Below are 21,153 nucleotides of genomic sequence, written 5' to 3' on the forward strand. Positions count from 1 at the left end.
CTCAAATACTTTGGCCATCTAATGAGAAGGAAGGACTCACTGGAGAAGAGCCTAATGCTGGGAAAGATTGAGGGCAAGAGAAGAAGGGGACGACAGAGAATGAGGTGGCTGGATGGAGTCACTGAAGCAGTAGGCGTGAGCCTAAATGGACTCCAGAAGATGGTAGAGGACAGGAAGGCCTGGAGGAACATTGTCCATGGGGTCGCGATGGGTCGGACACGACTTCGCAACTAACAACAACAACAACTTAATATTTGACAGATTACAGTGAGCGATAGAACCTTGCCAAGTGTTTCTGATCACTGAAATCTAAGCAGGTTGATTAGTACCTGGGTGAAGGACCATGAAATCCTAAAACTAAAAGTTATACTGGGGAATTTAAAACACAACTTAGAAGAAGGCAGTAAGCTAAGAAGAAAGAAGGAGGCAGTAAATTGTTGCCAAGAAAGCTCCAGAGATGTGACCATATGGAACTGAGTTGAGAGAAGTGTTTACTTTTTTCTTATATTTGAGAGCATTGTACGGTTGTTGTTGTTTTTAAAAAAAGTTGAGCAACTTGCCACAACATTCCCTGGTTGCCATGAGCTCATAACATGTCTGAAACAGTGTCTGATTATCTTTTATTTCCTTTGGCTTTGTACCCAACTCGCTTTTCCACTTGCCCACTGTCAGTGTAAAATAAAAGCTACTTTTTCTTTATATATTATGAGTTCAAATGGCTGTTAATGATGCCTTTTTTATATTATTGCTCAGATTTCCTAAAGGCTTGGCAGCTCCTCAAAATACAATGATTGTTTTAACTCACAGCTGGTAGGAAATCCGAGAAGACCTCCTGAAACATTCCTTCTAAGTCTATTAAAAGGATGGGGAGATCCCAGGATTTCAGAAGAAGAAACTCTATTGGGGAAAAATAGACAAGCAAACAGTGAATGTTTTGTGGCCAGGCTTGAGATGAGTTGTTCCAGGAGTTCTCCAACTTTTATATCTTAAGTCTCACCAATTATTCCATCACAAATTTGGGTCCAACCACCATTTTCTGAGAAGGAAGTTTATATGTTCAGAGTTGTCCTTTCGATCAGTTAGGTTTTGCAGACATTAATATCATGTAATTCTGTTAATAATAATTGTAAGTGTAAAATAACAATTGAGAGCTAACTGGGGTTAAAGTACTGTTGACTGCGGTGGGAACAAACTTTCCATAAACCGAAATCAAAAGGCAGTTGAGTCTTCTCTCATTTGAACGTAAATAATGATCAAACTGATCAAGGAGAGAAGCAACCTGGAATTAAGGAGAAACTTCCTGACAGTGAGGACAATCAACCAGTGGAACAGCTAACCTCCAAAAATCATGGGCACTCCATCACTGGAGATTCTAGTCCAGCTGACTTTTAAAAAGAGGCTAGACAGTCATTTGTCTGAGACGGTATAGGTTCCCCTGCTTGAGCAGGCAGCTGGACTAGAAGACCTCCAGGGTTCTTCCAGCTGTGTTCTGTTCTATTCATATTCCATTCCATTCATATTCTATTCTATTCTATTCTATTCTATTCTATTCTATTCTATTCTATTCTATTCTATTCTATTCTATTCTATTCTATTCTATTCTATTCTATTCTATTCCATTCCATTCCATTCCATTCCATTCCATTCCATTCCATATATTCTATTCTATTCTATTCTATTCTATTCTATTCTATTCTATTCTATTCTATTCTATTCTATTCTATTCTATTCTATTCTATTCTATTCTATTCTATTCTATTCTATTCTAGCAGAATAGTGCAAAAACATTATGTGGTCACCGCAGGCCAAAGAGACTGTTCCAATCTTGGACAGAAGAAAATGCTTTGCTGTCATGATCAGTTTATTTGTCTTAGCATACTTGAGCAAAGAATGACTTCATCTTAGTTCTCCTCAGATACTTGGGGAAGGTTTCCCAATATGGGGAGAATTTCTCCACACAACTGGCTCTGGATTAAGAGAAAAAGTACACACACACCCCGTTTTGCTTTTAACTTTGCATGTTCTGTGCAATGTAGCCAGTATCTGAATATGTCACCCATGTTTCTTTCTCACAGTTGGAAAGGAATGTCCTTTGGAATGAGAACTTTTGAGCCACAATTTTAATTGACTCTTGCACTGAAAGAGGAACAGTTTACTGCCAACTGAGTCAGTCCTCACTTTTCGTTCAACCCAAGAGTTTTTATTCAGTCAGCTAAGGCCAGCAGCTAGCAAGAGTCACATCTTGCAGTAAGCTGCATTTGGTTTAATTATGGTTTGTGAAATAAACTAGCTTTGGCTTCTTTTGCAAAATATTCTAAGTCATAAACCTTGTTTGACAAATGGCTGGTTCACTCTATGTCATCCATTGGAACTAACAAACCAAAGATTATAACTGAATGCAAGCTGTGAAATCAGAATAAATCATTATCTGAGGGAACACCTGCTGCCGGCATCAAGCTCCCTTCGTCCAGTGCGCTCCCACAGGGAGGGTCTTCTCAGGGTACCGCCGGTAAGAGACTGCCGGCGGACAACACCCAGGGGAAGGGCCTTCTCAGTGGGTGCGCCTGCCCTCTGGAACCAGCTGCCCGTGGAGCTTAGGACTGCCCCCGACCTCTGTTCGTTCCGCCGGGACCTGAAGACCTGGCTCTTCGAGCTCTCTGGCCCAGGCTGAGAATTTTAATTTTAATTTTAATTTTAACCGGGGTTTTATTTGTTCAGGGACAGATATAATTTTTTAAATCTGTTTTTAACTTTTGTATTTTTTGTTTTAATCACCCTGTAAACCGCCCTGAGTCCTTCGGGAAAGGGCGGTATATAAATATAATAAAATAAAAAATAAAATAAATAAATAAAAATATTCTTAATAAGTGTTACATTTCCAGTAAAGTTCAGTTCTTGGTGACATCAGAGAGAGAAATGGTTTTCCCATTGCTTTCCTTCATGTTGTGTTCAGAATTTGGTTACATGTTGTTCGACTGTTCTTTTGATGTGAAAGGTGTTTTTTTCAGGACAAAGCATTCACACTTTAGTCTTCATAACACTACACAAAGAGAGAAGAGACTATTATTTCAAGGGGTACAAATTCCAGGTTCTGAGGCAGCAAAGGAGCAAATGGGATGTAGTGTTAAATTGGCTTTTCTGCTAAAATGCGCGAATCTGATGGAATTCATCAGAAGATTGAAGTATCTTCCTTTTAAAATGTTTTTTATTTAAAACTGTAATTACAATAGTGAAAACAAATATAAAATTGCTAAGCACATTGGTTTGTGCTTAAATTGTAAGCTGCCCTGAGTCTTCGGAGAAGGGCGGGATATAAATAGAATTTAAAAAAAAATAAACAGAGAAAAATGAGCAGTAGAAAGAAAAATAAAAGGTGCAAAGAAAGAAAAGGAAAAGAAATATTTAAAAAGTCACTTTCTACCCTCAGAACAAGTATAAACAAAACTTAATAACTCTTCAGTCCCTATAAGACTACAGTACAGTAGATATCTCTTCTTCCCATAACCCATGCCATAAATCATCTACTTTTCAGGCGTGGTATCAGTAAAAATACCATAAAGAGTTTTCAGGTGCCAAATGTGTTAGTAGCTTATACAATGTGGTGTGAACATTTAGGAACTCATATTCCAAGTCAACCAGATAAGCTTGCTATGGTGATTTATTTTTTCCTCCTAAATATCATTTTTTGTCCAATTCCCCCATTCCATGTGCAACTATTAGAAAATCTTATCACTGTCAATTATATAACAACTACAATGGAAACTTTAAACAACTTGCTTATTGCATGATCACTGGAAATACTCCACAAGAAAAAAGGATAGTTTGTTTTTAAAAAGAGCCTTGGTGGAGCAGTGGGCTAATGCCTCCTTAAGTAACACCAGCTGCCTGCAATTAGTGCAGGTTCGAGTCCCACCAGGCTCAAGGTTGACTCAGCCTTCCATCCTTCCAAGGTAGGTAAAATGAGGACCCAGATTGTTGGGGGCAATAAGCTGACTTTGTAATAATACCGCTTGGGGGGGGGGGGAAAGCCCTAATAAGCAGGCATATACATAGAATGAAGGCTATTGCTAAGCACATTGGTTTGTGCTTAAAATTGTAAGCCACCCTGAGTCTTCGGAGAAGGGCGGGATATGAATGGGATTAAAAAAATAATAATCTTGAGAATTGGGAAAAAGGAGAAAGGATATTATATGAAATCTCATTTTCCACACTGCAATTAACATGGCAATTGTCCAAATCTGTACATTATAGCTTTAAGCAGAGAATCAGTGAAGTATCATGGCTGACTGTTGAACCAGGAATTAGGAGATCTGGAGTCAGCTGTAAAAGCTTAGTAGATCTAGGTCCAGTGGGGCTTATGGCTCACTGGTTAAAGACACTGAGCTTGTCAGCTGACAGCCTGGGTTCAAGACCCAAGCATGGCACAATCGGGGTGGGCTCAGCTTCTTGCCCAGCTCCTGCTAACCTAAAGCATGCAAATGCAAGTTGATAAATAGGTACCACTAAGGTGGGAAGGTAACAGCATTCCTTTTGTCTCACCGTATAGTCATGCTGGCCACATGACCATAGAAGCCTCTTTGGACAATGCTGGCCCCTCAGCTCAGAAATGGAAATGAGCATTGCCCGCTAGAGTTGGACACAACTGGACAAGGGGGACCTTTACTATTAGATATAAGTCCAGCAGAGTTTGCAGCTGATTACCTTTTGCTTCTGCATTAGTAGAAGAACCTCCCTCAGGATTGTCTGCCCAGTTTTCTTCCCTCTCCCCCGTTCAGTCATGGATTCTCTTCTAGCAGTTGATTCTCTCCATCTTCTCCCTGGTCTTGGGTGAAGCTGCCACCTGCATCAGCCTGATCCCTCCTTCCCCTCTTAGGTTTTGAGTGGAGCTTGTCGCTCGGGGTCTTCCCTTCTTCCATGGAAGTCTTCCCTGTTCTTCTCCTGTCTTTAAGCAGGAACCAATTTCAGGCCTTGCACAATTCACTTCACTCTCCAACTTCTCTCCAGCTTGTCCGTGCACTCCAGCCACAAACATTTACTCTCCTCTCCTTCCTCTACTCCTTCCTGCTCTCTCTGTCTCTGTCTCTCTCTCTCTCTCTCCAATTTTTGGAGCATGTCCCAGTGAGAAGCGAGTGTCCCCCTTGCGCTCAGGTCCCCGATACTTAGGTACCTCACTGCACCAACGGAACTACGGACTCAAAATCTCCTCACACCAGCCTTGGCTAGCAGCTAAGTCAGTTCATTAGACCTCATCATCCAGCAGCTGCTCTTCAACACCAAAACTGAGCTGTGTTTTTCCTTTGCTTTTTCTCACTCCATATGTTGGCTTGTCCAAGCAGAACAGAAGCCCTTTCCAGCCCGCAAAATCCATATGCTACAGAGACAGAAAGATTATAACTGATGGCTGGAGCTGCAGATCCTTTTGCGCTTTGCACACTAATTTCTTTTCTAGCATCTGTTCTAGTAAACCACACATGAAGCACGAGCCAGCAATGTGGGGCAGCTGCCAAAAGAGCCAAGGCCTTTTTGAATGGCAGCAATATTGTAATACTGATATCCCACAAGAAGTAACAGCTCTGCTTTAGGCTTTAGGCTACATTGGTACTTGCTTGTCCAGTTTTGTTCAGGCATCAGAAAGATGCTGAGGAACTGGAAGGAGAGCAGAGAAGAGCAAATTACAGAGAGGGTGGGTAAACTGTATGAAGGATTGGGTCTGTTAAGCCCGGTACTTGCCAAACCTGGGTAAAATTACCCCCCCAATTAAGTAAAAGTGTTTCTTTTTTTGGGTTGTTGTTGTTAGCTGCGAAGTCGTGTCTTACCCATCGCGACCCCATGGGCAATGTTCCTCCAGGCCTTCCTGTCCTCTACCATCTTCTGGAGTCCATTTAAGCTCATGCCTACTGCTTCATTTTTTGGGTAGTGATACACAAACCTATTACCCAATCACAATAGGGGCATTTAAATTGTCAAAAGTGTTTTTACCCAAATTGGGTAAAAGGAAATTCTGATAAGTGATATTGGGTAATGAAAGAAAAAAGTTTGGGAAGCACAGGGATAGAGTATTAACCTGTTGAGATTGATTGGTTGGTTGGTTGGTTGGTTGGTTGGTTGGTTGGTTGGTTGGTTGATTGATTTTAACTTTTATGCCACCCATCTCCCCCACAAGGTGATTCTGGGTGAAGATGCTGTTTGCCGATAACAAGAACAACATGAATTGAATGCAAATAATAGTGGTGATTACAAAGACTAGCATTATATTTTCAGTCATAGGTGGGACAAATAGAGGCCTAGAAATGGGCAACCTAGGATATTTCGGAATCTGCAATGACATGCATGGGTGAGCTTGAGAGACAGGAGAAAGAGCTGCAGAGTAGGCAGTGGTCAGATAAGAGGCAGCTGAGCCCACAGAAGAAATGGCAATTGACGAGCATTTCTAAAGGAGCCCTCCCTAGTTTCTTGGACTGTAAAGGCAAGTGGGAGGGTGGAGAGAGAGAGATGCACTTTCAGAGTTGCAAGATTTATGTCAGCCTTGTAAGGTAGCCCAAACGAGAGTTGCCTAACCTGCAGTTCTTCCTTCCGTCTCTTGAAATCATTCCCGCATGTCGTTTTCAGAATCCCAGTAGAACAAGTGACAAATAAGCGTCATGCTCTTGGCCAGGGTAATTCTTGAAAGGTTCTTTAAAATACCACGTAAGCACATCAACGGAGGACCATCTGGCTCACGGATTCCACAGAGCTGTCCTCACGTGGTCATTTGGGCTGCTGTTGTAGGAGGAGGATTGTGTAACCTCCAACCCGGCCAAGGTGAAGGTACAATATTCCAGGTGGGAAGGATGTTCCTAAAACCACTGTACACCGCATGAAGAGTGTTCTGGTTAACATAAAATTCCAGGAGCCCATTTCCTGATGGCTGTTCTGTACCAGCCTGATACCGGCCCTACAGATAAGGCAGGGACAACCCCTTTTACAAGAAGGCAAGAGGCTGGAACTAAGCCTGCCAAATTTATTAACATAAAAACATAAACAGAGCAAAGAGAGCAAAGAGAGCAAACACGAACCATGAAACAGGAACTATTCAAACGGTTGCCTTCAGCAAACCAGCCCTCCCACGCATTCCCCTTTTATACAGTTCAGGGCGTGGCTTCTCTCTGCCTCCTTCCGAGGTGCCCCATTGCCTTCCTCTGTTTACTCCTGATTGACTGCCTCCTGCGTCGGGCGTCCTTGAACAGGGCCAGCTGTGGGTCATCTTCATCCACGCTGTCAGGCTCACACAGCTGGGTCTGTGTCATGACCAGGCGGGAGGGGCCTGGCTGAGGGCTCTCATCAGCAAGCTCTCCAACCCCCTCAGCAACCTCTCCAACACCCCCCTCCTCCTCCTCTGAATCATCCGACCCAAATGCCGAACCCACAGGCTGACCCTGAATCACAACACTGGCAATGTTACTTCAATCTGTCATCTTCTCATCCCTTAATCTCTAAAATACAGGCAGTCCTCAACTTACGACCACCACTGAGCCCGACATCTACACTGTTAAGTGAGTTTTGACCCATCTTACCACTTTTCTTGCCAGAGGTGCTAAGTGAATCATTGCAGTTATTAGTAACATGGTTGTTAAGTGAATCTGGCTTCCCCATTGACTTTGTCCCCTTGGGGCACAGCAACCGTCATAAATATGAACCATTTGCCAAGCATCTGAATTTTGGTCACATGATCATGGGGATACAGCAACAGTCATCAGTGTGAAAGGTGCTCATAAGTCCCTTTTTTCAGGGCCGTTGTAACTTTGAACAGTCACTAAACGAACTGTTGTATGTCAAGGACTACCTGTATGTGAGCTATCCAAGCTATGTAGATCCAAAATATTTATTTATTTATTTTATTTTAATTCCATTTATATCCCGCCCTTCTCCGAAGACTCAGGGCGGCTTACAAGCTTAGCAGTAGCCTTCATTCTATGTATATGCCTGCTTATTAGGGCTTTCATACACCCCCCAAGCGGCATAATTACAAAGTCAGCTTAATTGTCCCCAACAATCTGGGTCCTCATTTTACCTACCTGGGAAGGATGGAAGGCTGAGTCAACCTTGAGCCTGGTGGGACTCGAACCTGCACTAATTGCAGGCAGCTGGTGTTACTTAAGGAGGCATTAGCCCACTGCTCCACCAAGGCTCAGTATTTCTCTCCCCACTGTTGATTTCTTTTTAATTTCAGGTTTATGACCATAATCATGGCAAGCCAGTATCACTTTGAAATGGGAAATGTGTTGTATTTCATCTACACAATGGCCGTTGTCTTGTTTAAATGAGTCTCTTTGGCTTCGAAAATCGGTGCTGACAGCTTAGCGCAAGCTGCATCTTTGCTGTTGATTTCACGCGGGCACAGATAAATGGTGGACTGGGTAAAATTCAACTTCCGTTGAAAACGTTTATTTCCAATTGTCTATAATTGTCATTTGAAATCTTTTTGCCCTTTGGAGGTATTGCATTTATAAAAGGGAAGAGAAGAATTCCACAGCCCTGATGTCATGAAATAGAGACACTGCCGGGGCTGTACACAAACCTTCTCTGGATTGAGTTCCCTTTTTAGCTACTTATTGGTACAGCAAAGAACATTTTTTTCCAAGTCTGCTCAGTCCTCCCCAGACAAAAGCCCTGTGGGATTGTCTCTGCTTTAAGTCTCACGTAGGCAGAAATATGGAAATACTTCACTTCCGGTGACTCACCCTTCCTAGTTCCAGCACCCCACACTGTTCTCCCGAGCAAAATACATAATAAGGACAGGAGTTTTATAAAATCATGGATTAATTTTTTCTACCAATGGCCTTTAGCGAGAGGAAGCCATAAGGGTGAAGGGCGGGGAGCTGTGACCCTCAAAGATTGCTAGAAATAGAAGTATTATTATAACTAGATATAAGATTTGTAATCAGAATATTATATCTTGCTATGAAAAGGGAAATAAGAAAATGTTAAGAAGTTTGAATAAGGGAAGCTTTTGGTTACCCAAATATAACTTGTTCTGAAATTATAAATGATTGGGATATTTTGAAAGTGGATGGGAAATTAAAATTGAAAAAAGCGAAAATAGGATACGGACTGAATAAATGGATATTGAGTGCAAATGCAATTAAGATATGTTTTGGTTAGAAAAGATATTCTAAACTGACATTATTGATACTATTAGAAAACTGTAACAAATGCAGATATTCAACAGTATGTTTATTAACAACCAGAAGAATTGTATTTGCTTAGTGTGGAAAATTGTCTATTACTGGAAGAAGAGAGGATGTATTGGATGGTGCAATATTGGATTTAGTTTGAAGAAGCTTACATGTACCACGGAATTACTAATGGACTCAGTCATCACCTTGTCTATTAAGCACTTGATTGTAAAAATAGAAAATTAATAAAATATTTATTTAAAAAAGGTTGCTAAACAACAACTCCCAAGATAGTTGTGGCAACTGAAGTCATTATCCAACAACTTTTGGAGGACTGAAATTTTCTATCCAGAATTACCAGAAAGAAATTGAACGATTTTAGTGCACAAGCTTAATTTATCCATTTCTGGTATTTTATCCTTCTAGATTTATTTATTGATGCATTTATGCATGCACCTGACTCTCAACACCTCACAATAGTCAAAGATGTTACAATAAATCATACAGGGGAAAATGGCAAACATGTCACTCTTTCCCAGCAAAGTATGAATAGATAAAGTGTTTTTCTGTTAAACCAGATCAAACTACAAATAATTTGTGTGGGGCAACCCCAGTTCTACTTTTTTACAGCTCCTGGAAGCAACTGGTATGAGGTCAGAGGCTAAGCAGGGTAACTGGATGGGACCATTATAAAGTGCCATGTTGTGGCCTAGATTGACAAGTAAACACACACACACCCCAAAGATGGCAATGATAAATATTTCCATATTGTTGCCAAGAAAATGATATGGCAATGTCATACATTCTCTGGGAACTGAATTCAACCTGAGGATGCCTTTACCATTAAAACCGAGTCTGCCAAGATTAATGACTCACATTTTTTTCCTCTTTTAATAAAAACGTTAAAGACCAAAATTGATCTGTAGGCTTCCATTAGACTTCACTCAGAAAATTTGCCTTTCAAAACCCAACTTTTATTTTTATTTTATTTTTTTATTTTAATTCCATTTATATCCCGCCCTTCTCCGAAGACTCAGGGTGGCTTACAAGCTTAGCAGTAGCCTTCATTCTATGTATATGCCTGCTTATTAGGGCTTTCACACACACCCCAAGCGGCATTATTACAAAGTCAGCTTATTGCCCCCAACAATCTGGGTCCTCATTTTACCTACCTCGGAAGGATGGAAGGCTGAGTCAACCTTGAGCCTGGAGGGACGCGAACCTGCACTAATTGCAGGCAGCTGGTGTTACTTAAGGAGGCATTAGCCCACTGCTCCTTTTCACCCAGGACTAGCAACCTCCTTCAGATGCATCACGCCATGTTGCTGTGACACCTCCCATCACTGAGATGGAAAGCTCATTGAAGCAGCTGCCTCATTTTCAGAACCTTGGAAAACAGGCAGGAATTTTCAAGACACACTTTCTCAAACTCCTCTTTTAAATACCTCCTGATTCTTGAGTAGCCCTATTATTATAATAATACTTAGCATTTGTGGCAAATACTATTTACTTATGGTGTTTGTGGTATCTTACACGCTCTGTTGAACTTTCAGTGCTTTCCTTTGATTTCTAAGTTCCAGTGGTATGTACATGACTGGCTAGGAGCCACCACTGTAGATTTGTTCCTTAACATATTCCATCAATATTTTGCCAAAGTTATCTTAGATAAGTTTGTGGTGAAGGTTGGGCCGGGAAGAATTGATTTGTTCAAAGTCATCTTGTTCAAAGGGACCTCTATGAAGCACAACACCACAATACTGTGCAGGTTTTCACAACTCTTTAAAGGGGGTTGGTTGATTAGTTGGTTGGTTGGTTTAAAGGATATTTCCCCCCCCCCCTCTGGCCTTTATATATTTCAGTGGCCTGTACCTAAAAAAAACAACAACACATCTTCCTTACAATCCTTAGAACACAAACATCAAAGTGGAAGACGTCCGAATACGAGCTGTCTTTTCGGCGTCTCGCAAACGCATCCCTGTAACGGAGGGTTACGTGGAGATCAAAGAAGATGGCACTTGGAAGCAGATCTGTGACAAAAACTGGAGCACCAAAAATTCCCGTGTTGTTTGTGGCATGTTTGGATTTCCAGCAGAGAAGAAATACAACGTCAAAGCCTACAAGTAAGAGGAACTTTTCAAAGGGTTGGTTACCTTCTTGAACTTCAAGAATGCAATGCATAGCAAGATCTGTTTGGAACCAGTCATTTCCAAACAGGAGTTGGAAAAATTCTGGTCGTTTCTGTGTGTTTTGTTGTCAATGTCTGAAGTTCTTCAACTCTTAATTTCCTTCATCGTTCTTGACAAAAAGAGGCCTTCGGACAGCTGTAAAGCATATTCTCTTGAGCAATAATTCGAACAGTTTGTCCTACCCAAAGTTAGAGGGAGGTCTGAAGGTACCAAGTTTCAGCTTCCCATGCTTGCTCTTCAGAGTTTCCATGAAGGATTTTTTTCTAAGAGTTTCTTCTCTGCAGGATTTCATTGACCATATTTCAGATACTTTCTTGGTGAAAAAATAATGAAACTAAAAGAAAGGAGGAGGTTTTAAGGAATGGAATCCTTAAATAGCAGTTCACAGTAATTTCTTAAGTCCATCCTAGGTTTTCATGTATAATATATTTACACTTCATTGGTATGGAAGTGATTCCAGATGGCCTGGCATGTTTTGTTTTACACGTGGGGGGATAAACAATCACACGTCTACACCAATGTTCAGGCTTTATTGAGATCTCTAGTCCCCGTCCTGCTTAATATCTCTATCTTCGTGTGAACTGGTTGCTGCTCTATGTGGGGGCGAAATGGCCTGCTTAACTGCTCACTCAGAATAAATCTGGTTATCTGCTCTGTAAGTTGACTCACAACTGCCTGTCCTGAGGGAATGGGCTTCAGGCTTGGTGACTCAGTCTTTCCTCTCTTCCGTGGGGACACATCGGTCAGCTGAAAGTAGGAAAATGTCAGTGTGATTCTTTGCCTCCTTTTCTTCAGTCCAACAAATTCCCAGAGAAGCTCAGAAGGAAAAGCAGTTGCTTAAAAGTAGATGGCCATCACCAATGATATATTGAATACAGTTAGCCCTGCTGTGGGTTAATGACCCCTCATTCAGCAACCGTTTGAAGTTAAGATGGTGCTGAATGAGGAGGACTTAGGACCCATCTCCAACCATAAGTTCCAGCCATCCCAACGTCCCCATGGTCACCTGATGGCAATCCAGAGCTTGCCCTTGTGATAGTTGCAGCATCTCGTAGATGCATGACCGCCATTTGTAAACTTGTCTCTTGGCTTCCCCGAAGCAAAGTCAACAGGGAAGCTGGCAGAGAAAGCTGAGCATCACTCTAGTTGCAGTGTCCCAAGGTCACGTGATCCCCTTTTGCGACCTTCTGACAACCAAAGTCAATGGAGAAGCCGGTTTTCATTTAACAACCGTGTTTCTAACTTAGCAACTGCAGTGATTCGCTTAACAACTGTGTTACAACTGCTGTGGTTCACTTCGCATCTCTGGCAAGGAAGGTTATACAAATTGGGCAAAATTCAGAATGGTAGAATAAAAGAGTTGGAAGGGGCCTGGGAGGACTTCTAGACCAACCCCCTGCTCAGGCAGGAACCCCTTAAAAACGTCCAGTGTTGGAGCATTCGCCACTTCTGGAGGCAGGTCGTTCCACTGATTAATTGTTCTCACTGTCAGGAAATTTCTCCTCAGTTCTAGTTTGGTTCTCTCCTTGATTAGCTGTGGTGATTCACTTAACAAATGTCTGACTTACCAACAGAAATTTTGGGTATAACTGCTGTTCTAACTCAAGGACTAATTGTATAGTCAAGGGAAGGAAAGCTTCCATTCACGTCTTCACCAGTCACTTGGATCCAGTTCTTTTTACGTGTGACTCCAGAGGCCCTGTTAATCTGTGTCTTGTGCCCTCTGGTCTCCTTCTGCCCCGTGCCGTCATAAATTGCTTTGCCCACCGAGTGGGATCTTCCACTCCCCCTGTGGTTCTGCAGCTGGGAAGCCAGTCTGCAGCCCAGGCTCTCTTCCAACAAGCTGGCTTCGTGCTTCTGTAGGCAGTCTATGAAAAAAGGGCAGATTTTTCTGCCAAGCTGAGCATTTTCATTTCTTTAAATCTGACCACAGCTGAGGTAACCCATGTGAAGCTGAGGAGCCTCATGTTGGGGGAGGCAGAAATGATTCACAGATGGGACCTTTTGCTAGAGCAAACAGCTTAGTTCATCCCAATCCTGGCTGCCAAACTTGCCGTTTGGAATGTCGTTTAATTTCTGCTTGGAGGACGATGTATGTGAAAGGGGGTGGGGGGGGAATCAAGTTGGAAAATCTGGCAGCTTGCTTTTCTGCTGTTTTCTTGAGCTCGATCAGCTATGCAGAAAAAGGGTAAGAATAGTCTTGCTGAATAGACTTAGATCCATTAATACCACCAGCTCTGAGTTGCTGGTAGTCGAGTACACTTAGTCCTTGACTTAACAATGGTTTGTTTACTGACTGTTCAAAGTTGTAACAGCACTACAAAAAGGGACTTGTGACTTATTTTTCCACACTTATGACCGTTGGAGCATCCCCATGGTCATGTGATCAAAACCCAGACGTTTGGCAACTGACATGTACTTATGACAGTTGCAGTGTCCTAGGGACATGTGATCCCCTTTTGTTACCTTCTGATACGCAGAGTCCTGGCATTATAGGATCAGTTTTTATGACCTTCTGACCAGCAAGGTCAATGGGGAAGCCAGATTCACTTAACAAACCTGTTACTAATTTAATAACTGCAGCGATTCACTTAACAACTGTGGTAAGAAAGGTAGTAAAATGGGGCAAAACTCACTTAACAAATGTCTCACTTAGCAACTGAAATTTGGGACTCAGTTATGATTGTGAGTCAAGGACTACCTATATATCCTTTAAAGAAATTGGCAAGGTCTTTTCAAATGTATAAGACAAGGGTCTTCAAACTTGGCCCTTTTATGACTTGTGTACTTCAACTCCCAGAATTCCTCAGCCAACATGCCTGGCTGAGGAATTCTGGGAGTTGAAGTCCACAAGTCATAAAAGGGCCAGGTTTGAAGACCCCTGGTATAAGACCATGGCTTCTGTCATCCCAGGAAGTAAAAAAGGGATCCGGTTGGTCGAGAATGTAATATTTTCCTGACCATTTTCCCCAGAGTATTCTCTTTTAGTCTTCTGATATTTGGAAATTGCATTTCCTCAGATTTCCAGTTGGGATGGCCAATTTCGGGGGAAATGCCGCCATGTTGACTGACTCCATACACATTATGCTTAATTAGAACTTGGTTTAAAATACCGTAGTGTTTGCACATGATATTAAATAAAAACCAAGCAAATCGTGCAATAGCTTAACTGCTAGGCAATGAACAGATAAGAGGCAGCTAAGCTAGGGGTCTAGCATATACAAGATGATCAAAGGCCTGGAGGCTAAAAGATACCAAGAACAGCTGTGGGACTTGGGTTTGGCTAGTCTAAAGAAAAGAAGAAATAGGGGAGACATGATAGCAGTATTCCAGTATTTGAGGGGCTGCCACAAGGCAGAGGGGGGCAGGTTGTTCACCAGAGCGCCAGAGGGAAGGACGAGAAACAATGGTTGGAAACTGACCGAAGAGAGAAGCAACCTGGAATTAAGGAGAAACTTGCTGACAGTGAGGACAATCAACCAGTGGAACAGCTTGCCACCAGAAATCGTGGGTGCTCCATCACTGGAGATTTTTAAGAAGAGACTAGACAATCACCTGTCTGAGATGGTGTAGGTTCTCCTGCTTAAGCGGGGCGCTGGACTAGAAAACCTCCGAGGTCCCTTCCAGCCCTATTATATTCTATTCTAAATGTCTCAGAAAGACCCTCCCAAGTTTATTGGACCGTAAAGTCGAGGGAAGAGAGATGTATTTTTTTAGAGTTGCAAGAGCCTATTAATGTAACCTTACAATAAAGGTATCATTGGTGATGCTTGCACTACCTCTAAGTCTGCCAACTCATAATGTTGATGCCATATTTAATTTGGGGGGTAATTTCAAATTCACCGAAGTGGATTTTATGTACAGGTTCTAAATTAAGGCCATCTTATTTCCTTCCATCACAAAATAGTTGTCGCTTTTGACAAATGGTAATCCAACATGATTTATTCCCCTCTCTCGTGTCCAGGAATTGTATGAAAAGTTGCCACAGATATTGTGGGCAGAGCTTAATGTGTTCTTTTCAAATGGTTCCTATTAATCCTTTGAGCCTGCCAAAGTTGTTGACAGTCTTTTACTGAATTTCTCTTCCAGACGACATATTTGGAGATCTGGCTTGCGTTCTCAGACTAGTGGGAAAGCAAAGTTGGTTTCTCTCTTTTCTTCTAGTCTTATCTGAAGGACTTGGGAGCTGTGGAAGGAAATGAATGCCTAAATTATCCATAACGTGTCACAACCTCTTTATCTTTACCCCTTGAATGTAATCCTTCAGGGTTTCAGGAGTAAGGCCATAAAAGGATCGGTTCCAAATTAGTAGATAAACCAAAGGGATTGTTCTTCAACTGATTTCCCCCCCCCCATCAGAATAGACGCTGTGATTCATTCATTAATCCTAGAGGAGGAATAGGAAGGCCCAGGGCAGGTAGTCCTCAACTTACAACAGCTTGTTTAGTGACCGTTCCAAGTTACAACACCCCTGAAAAAAAAGTGACTTATGACCGTTTTTCACACTTATGCCCATTGCAGCATCCCCACAATTACATGGTCGGAATTCAGACACTTGGCCACTGACTCGTATTTATGACGGTTGCAGTGTCCCGGAGTCAAGTGATCACCTTTTGTGACTTTCTGACAAGCAAAGTCAATGGGGAAGCCAGAGTCACTTAACAACTGTGTTTCTGACGCAATTCACTTAACATCTGTGGCAAGAAAGGTCGTAAAATGGAGCAAAATTCATTTAACAGCTGTCTCACTTAACAATATAAATTTGGGGCTTCACTGTGGCCGTACGTTGAGGAGTACCTGTATGAAATTTCTGTCTAGCCACAATATAAATCAAGTAACTATCTTTGCTGTAGAGCAAAGTTGGTTGAACCCAGATAATTCATCAGCATCTAAACCGCCCCAGAATGTGAGGGCAAAAACATTCAACCCCCCCTTTTTTTCCTGCATTTTGCTTTTCCTAGGAAAGGAACTAGGGACCAAATGAGTATCTTGAGACTTAGGGGAATTTAAAGTAATCATTCTCCCTCTTAAAACACATCTCAAAAACCAGATTCTGCTGTAGGGGAGTGAGTGATATCGCTTGCCAGGGTGAACTTGTCACCGCCAATTCGCTGCAGCCAACTTCCTGTGGGACAATTCAACAATTCAATGTAATTATTTAAAATGCTTTAAAAAATATTTTAATTTTTGTCATTCACATTTCATATAATGATTCTGTTCCACTACTCCTTCAATATTAGGGTAACCCTTGTCTTGTGGTAAGTTGTTCCACGGTGAGGTGGCCGTGGTGAGTTGCTGTAGACCCTATTATGCTTGCTTGCTTGGTTGTGTGAACTCATCTGGCCTGGACACGAAGATGTCCTGGCCTCCATGCTTCTGGTCGATGACAGATCTTCTCAATTCTTATCTTAGTGGTGGGTTCTTAACAAATTGCGGTATTCTTCCTTCCCTTCCAGGATATCAGCAAGCAGAAGAAAACATAAATACTGGGCTTATTCTGTGAATTGCAAAGGCACCGAATCACATCTCTTTCGTTGCAAAATAGGTGACCGGCTCCCGACACTTGGTGGGAATGTTACCTGTGAGAATGGGATGCCTGCAGTGGTAAGCTGCAGCCCCGGACTGGCCTTTGCCCATGGCAGCCACAGTGGCTTCGGCAAAGCTCTCCGTGCTCAGGTGAGTGGAAGAAATTCTCCTTGGTTTTATAAGGAAGTTGAATTTGGTATGGAGTATATTGCTAGCTGTGAACTGGAATTGTTTGTAATTGAAATCACAAACCTTTGCATTTCAAATAATCTTAGGAAAAAATGTCAAATCTGCTAGACACTGCATAGTCTCAGTATAGCCTAAGTTAGTTTACTCAGCTTCTCCTTAGCTTCAAAATCTGCTTAGTCAGGGACCAAATTCTATTGGGGTAAAATATTCTAGCTAATCATGAATTCTTTGTCCATATATGGTCATTACTTACAGAACTATGAACATAACTGGCTAGAATCCAGTGATGGGATAAGGCAAACATTAAGTTTGTACAAGATAGTATTCTTCACAATACTTTGTGATGTATACCAATAAAATGCTCTTCTTCTTCTTCTTCTTCTTCTTCTTCTTCTTCTTCTTCTTCTTCTTCTTCTTCTTCTTCTTCTTCTTCTTCTTCTTCTTCTTCTTCTTCTTCTTCTTCTTCTCCTCCACCCCTCCTTCCTCTTCCTCCTCCTCCTCTGTCAAGGTAGATACAAAGTTCTGGCTCACCCTTCTGGTGGCCTCAACCATTGTTAATTGATGTTATTGCATTGTGTCTTTAATGTTGTGTTTCCATTTTCTTCTGGGTCTGCCCCATGTTCTTTGACCGTCTCTTCTCATTGCCTATGCCTTGTACAGTATGGAATTCCTAAATAAGATTATCACATTAAAAAAAAACATTGTGAAGGGTAGGATACATTTTAGAGCCAGTCATAACCAGCTTTTCTCCCAATTCCTAATAATTTATAGTGCTCAAAACACTCTCTCTCCTGCAGATTCTAATTTTCCAAAGTTCAACATTCCAAGGCGTGCATCTATATTTCCTGCTCCTCCTCAAGGAACATTAACAATATTTTCAAGGCACTGCCATCATGTTTAAAACATTTCATTTATTTTTCAAGCACAGTTGCTCAGTTGCTCATGTTTACCTGGAAAATGCTAAGAATTATATTCTGCAGAGCCTTATTTATAATTTTCCCCTGCTTTAACTCCGAATGTTTCAGAACTGCACAAACTTCATTTATCGCTGGAAGAGGTGAAGCACTTGGCAAAATGTTGCCTAATTCTTGTTCCAAATTCTTTTGTTCACGCCAACTGACTGTTGCTTTGTGTTCTTCCAAACAGACAACTTTCCTGTTATGTAAATGATAATGTGGACAGTTGTGCATTAGAATTCCTGAACTTTATGTAAGGGTGGATTTATAGCTTATTAGCACACTGTGACAGCAAAAGAAAGATGAGTTAAGACTTATTTGTTTTTAATATAGAATGGATAGTTGATGCTGCCAACTATTTCTGAGTTAGCACCATTTTTGGCAGATCTTCACTCATATTTAAAAAGCTGAAAATTGCCACATATGATTTCTTAAGTTGGTAACAAAAATAGTGATCACAGCATAGACTTAATGGTACCATTTAGGTTGGCTGGATCTGGAATTATGAACCAATTGAAAGATTCCAGATTAAATCATTATATTAGATCCTGATTTTTATTATATATAACCTGATTCTTATTATATATAAATAGAAATACAGTTCTTTACCTGGAGACCCTTATTATTGCTATTAATAAGGTCTTGAGATTCCAACTCTGATACTTGTGTTGGTGGATCTAACAAAGTATTCAGGTTTGTGAAGACATAAGATAAGATAAGATAAGATAAGATAAGATAAGATAAGATAAGATAAGATAAGATAAGATAAGATGAGATGAGATGAGATGAGATGAGATGAGATGAGATGAGATGAGAAGAGAAGAGAAGAGAAGATAAGATAAGATAAGATAAGATAAGATAAGATAAGATAAGATAAGATAAGATAAGATAAGATAAACTTTATTGTCTTTTTTTTTACTTTGGGCACAGCGGCACACATAAAAAATGAAATTTAGTTGCCTGCTCTTAAAGTGAAGCACATACATGACATACACCTAAACATACTATCTACAACAGATTGTAATCGGGTTTTCACAGGTGGTCATACAATAAATTGTTCCATGTTGGTTATGCATGTTTATGGAACAACTCATAATGCAGACAGATTATGCCATAGCAAGGAAACAGTATGCATTTTGCCTTAGGATTATCTGTTGTTGTTAGCAAAGCAATCGGTTATGAATGAAGGAGAATCTTTGTGTCCCAGGATAATGTTGCAGGATCCAATCTGGGTCAGTCACTGGGACTAGAGGTTTTATCTTCCAAGCTTGCAGACTCATGCTGGAGCCCATCCTCAGGGGGCTTCTCTCTACCAGAAGATAAGTTCTGTCTTCTCCCTACTTCTAACCTCCTGGTAGAGTGAAGATCTCGGAGGATGGGGGCTCCAGCACGAGTCCAAAAGCTTGGAAGACCAAACCTCTGGTCCCGGTGACCGACCCAGATTGGATCCTGCCATCAGTTATGAACCAGTGCCTATAAAAAGGCACAACATTTATCCTTTTCTTATTGGAGGAAAAAAAATTATCATTATAGGGTTTGAGGTTTTAATACACATTTGGCAAGAGGATTTCTTGGCGTTTTAAAAGTCCTGTACATTTAATATTCTGTATGTCCTGTATCATCTGAAGCCTTGGCTTACCTGATTAGTTTTTTGTTGTTGACAATAATAGGAAATTATGCAGCTGGCTGCCAAGAATGAAACTTTGGCAGCTAGGCTTGCCTTCGTTTCAACTTGCCTCTAGAGCAGGGGTCGGCAACCTCGGCTCTTTTATGACTCGTGGACTTCAACTTCCAGAATTCCTGAGCCAGCATAGCTGGCTCAGGAATTCTGGGAGTTGAGGTCCACGAGTCATAAAAGAGCCGAGGTTGCCGACCCCTGCTCTAGAGTAAGGGGGGTGGAAAAGGAGTTGCTTTAGAAAGGGTTAGATGGAGAAATGAAATCTCTACGATTCCGCTGAAAACCGTAAAACTGTGGAGGGGGGGTTGTTTCTTCCAGAAACTTGTTGATGAATTCCAAAGACACGATTACAAACAACAATAAAAGAGGTTCACAGGCCATAAGTAGCCTTTGGGCCATGAATTGACTAAACAATTAGGACCATATCAGGATACACTTGTGTAGGGAAGTAGATAGGATTGGAGCTAGAGATGAAACACTGTTGTATTTGCTTCAATCTGCCTCCATCCCTGGAAGGTCTGAATGAGAGTAGAACGGAGTAGGAATTTTATGGCCCAGATCTGAATTCCAGTTCGTGTTGACCTTCTGTGAAATTCAGCAAATAAACATATAAAACAACAGGGGACTTTCATGTGCATACGTGATCACAGCAGAATTGACCTAGTTTTCCACAAAACTCCTGAAGTGTAAGAACAATCTTTTTCTGAATTAAACTATGGACCAGGTTACCTGGGACAGCCTGTTACCATGCAAAACCATGAAGATGTTGCTTTTATTCCAGAGTTGATAGATCTGTAATATTTTTCTAAAGACTGTTTCCTCCCTTTTAGCTGTACAGAAGGTATCCAACTAATGTTCTTGGATGATGAAGCACTTTCCGTTTATTTAAAATATTTCCTATGGATTGTTGATATTCCTGTTGGGCCTCAAAGGCCTCTAAAACCATCAGGATGAGCTTTTTGTAGTCCCCACATTTTAAAACTGCAATCTCCAGATCATTAATGTATGGGATAGGTGAGACATGAATATAGGAAACGAAATTCTATATGAATTTGAATTCGATGTCAGCTAAGAGTAAATAATACAATGCTCCTCTTTAGCTCCCCAATTTTTTTAAAAAATGCATAAATGTGTTTATATCACATAATCTAGCCCAGAGGTAGGCAACCTCAGCTCTTTTATGGCTCATGGACTTCAACTCCCAGAATTCCTGAGTCAGCATAGCTGACTCAGGAATCCTGGGAGTTGAAGTCCATGAGCCATAAAAGAGCAAAGGTTGCCTACCCCTGGGCTAGCCTATATTTTTTCCAATCTGTCACATTGAGAACTAGAGTTCCCATAATTCCAAATGCCTTGACTTAGCCATCCTCCTTGGGAATCTGGATATTAATAGCTACAACAAATGTGAGAGGATACCAAGATGGGGAAGGAGATCTAACATGCTTTCCATTAGGCATGAAAGA

General features: G+C 41.3%; 1 protein-coding gene across 2 annotated transcripts in view; it reads left to right on the plus strand.

Annotated features, from left to right (window-relative positions):
• LOXL2 (lysyl oxidase like 2) overlaps positions 1-21,153 on the plus strand; it is a 61,518-nt gene that overhangs the window by 13,506 nt on the left and 26,859 nt on the right. For both annotated transcript variants that reach the window (XM_081334015.1, XM_081334016.1), the window contains exons 3-4: positions 11,064-11,275; positions 16,798-17,017. In XM_081334015.1, coding sequence (XP_081190141.1) covers positions 11,064-11,275; positions 16,798-17,017 — 432 coding nt within the window. The remainder of the gene's footprint in view (positions 1-11,063; positions 11,276-16,797; positions 17,018-21,153) is intronic.

This window comes from Vipera berus (assembly GCF_964194415.1).
Source record: "Vipera berus genome assembly, chromosome: 8".
Lineage (NCBI taxonomy): Eukaryota > Metazoa > Chordata > Lepidosauria > Squamata > Viperidae > Vipera > Vipera berus.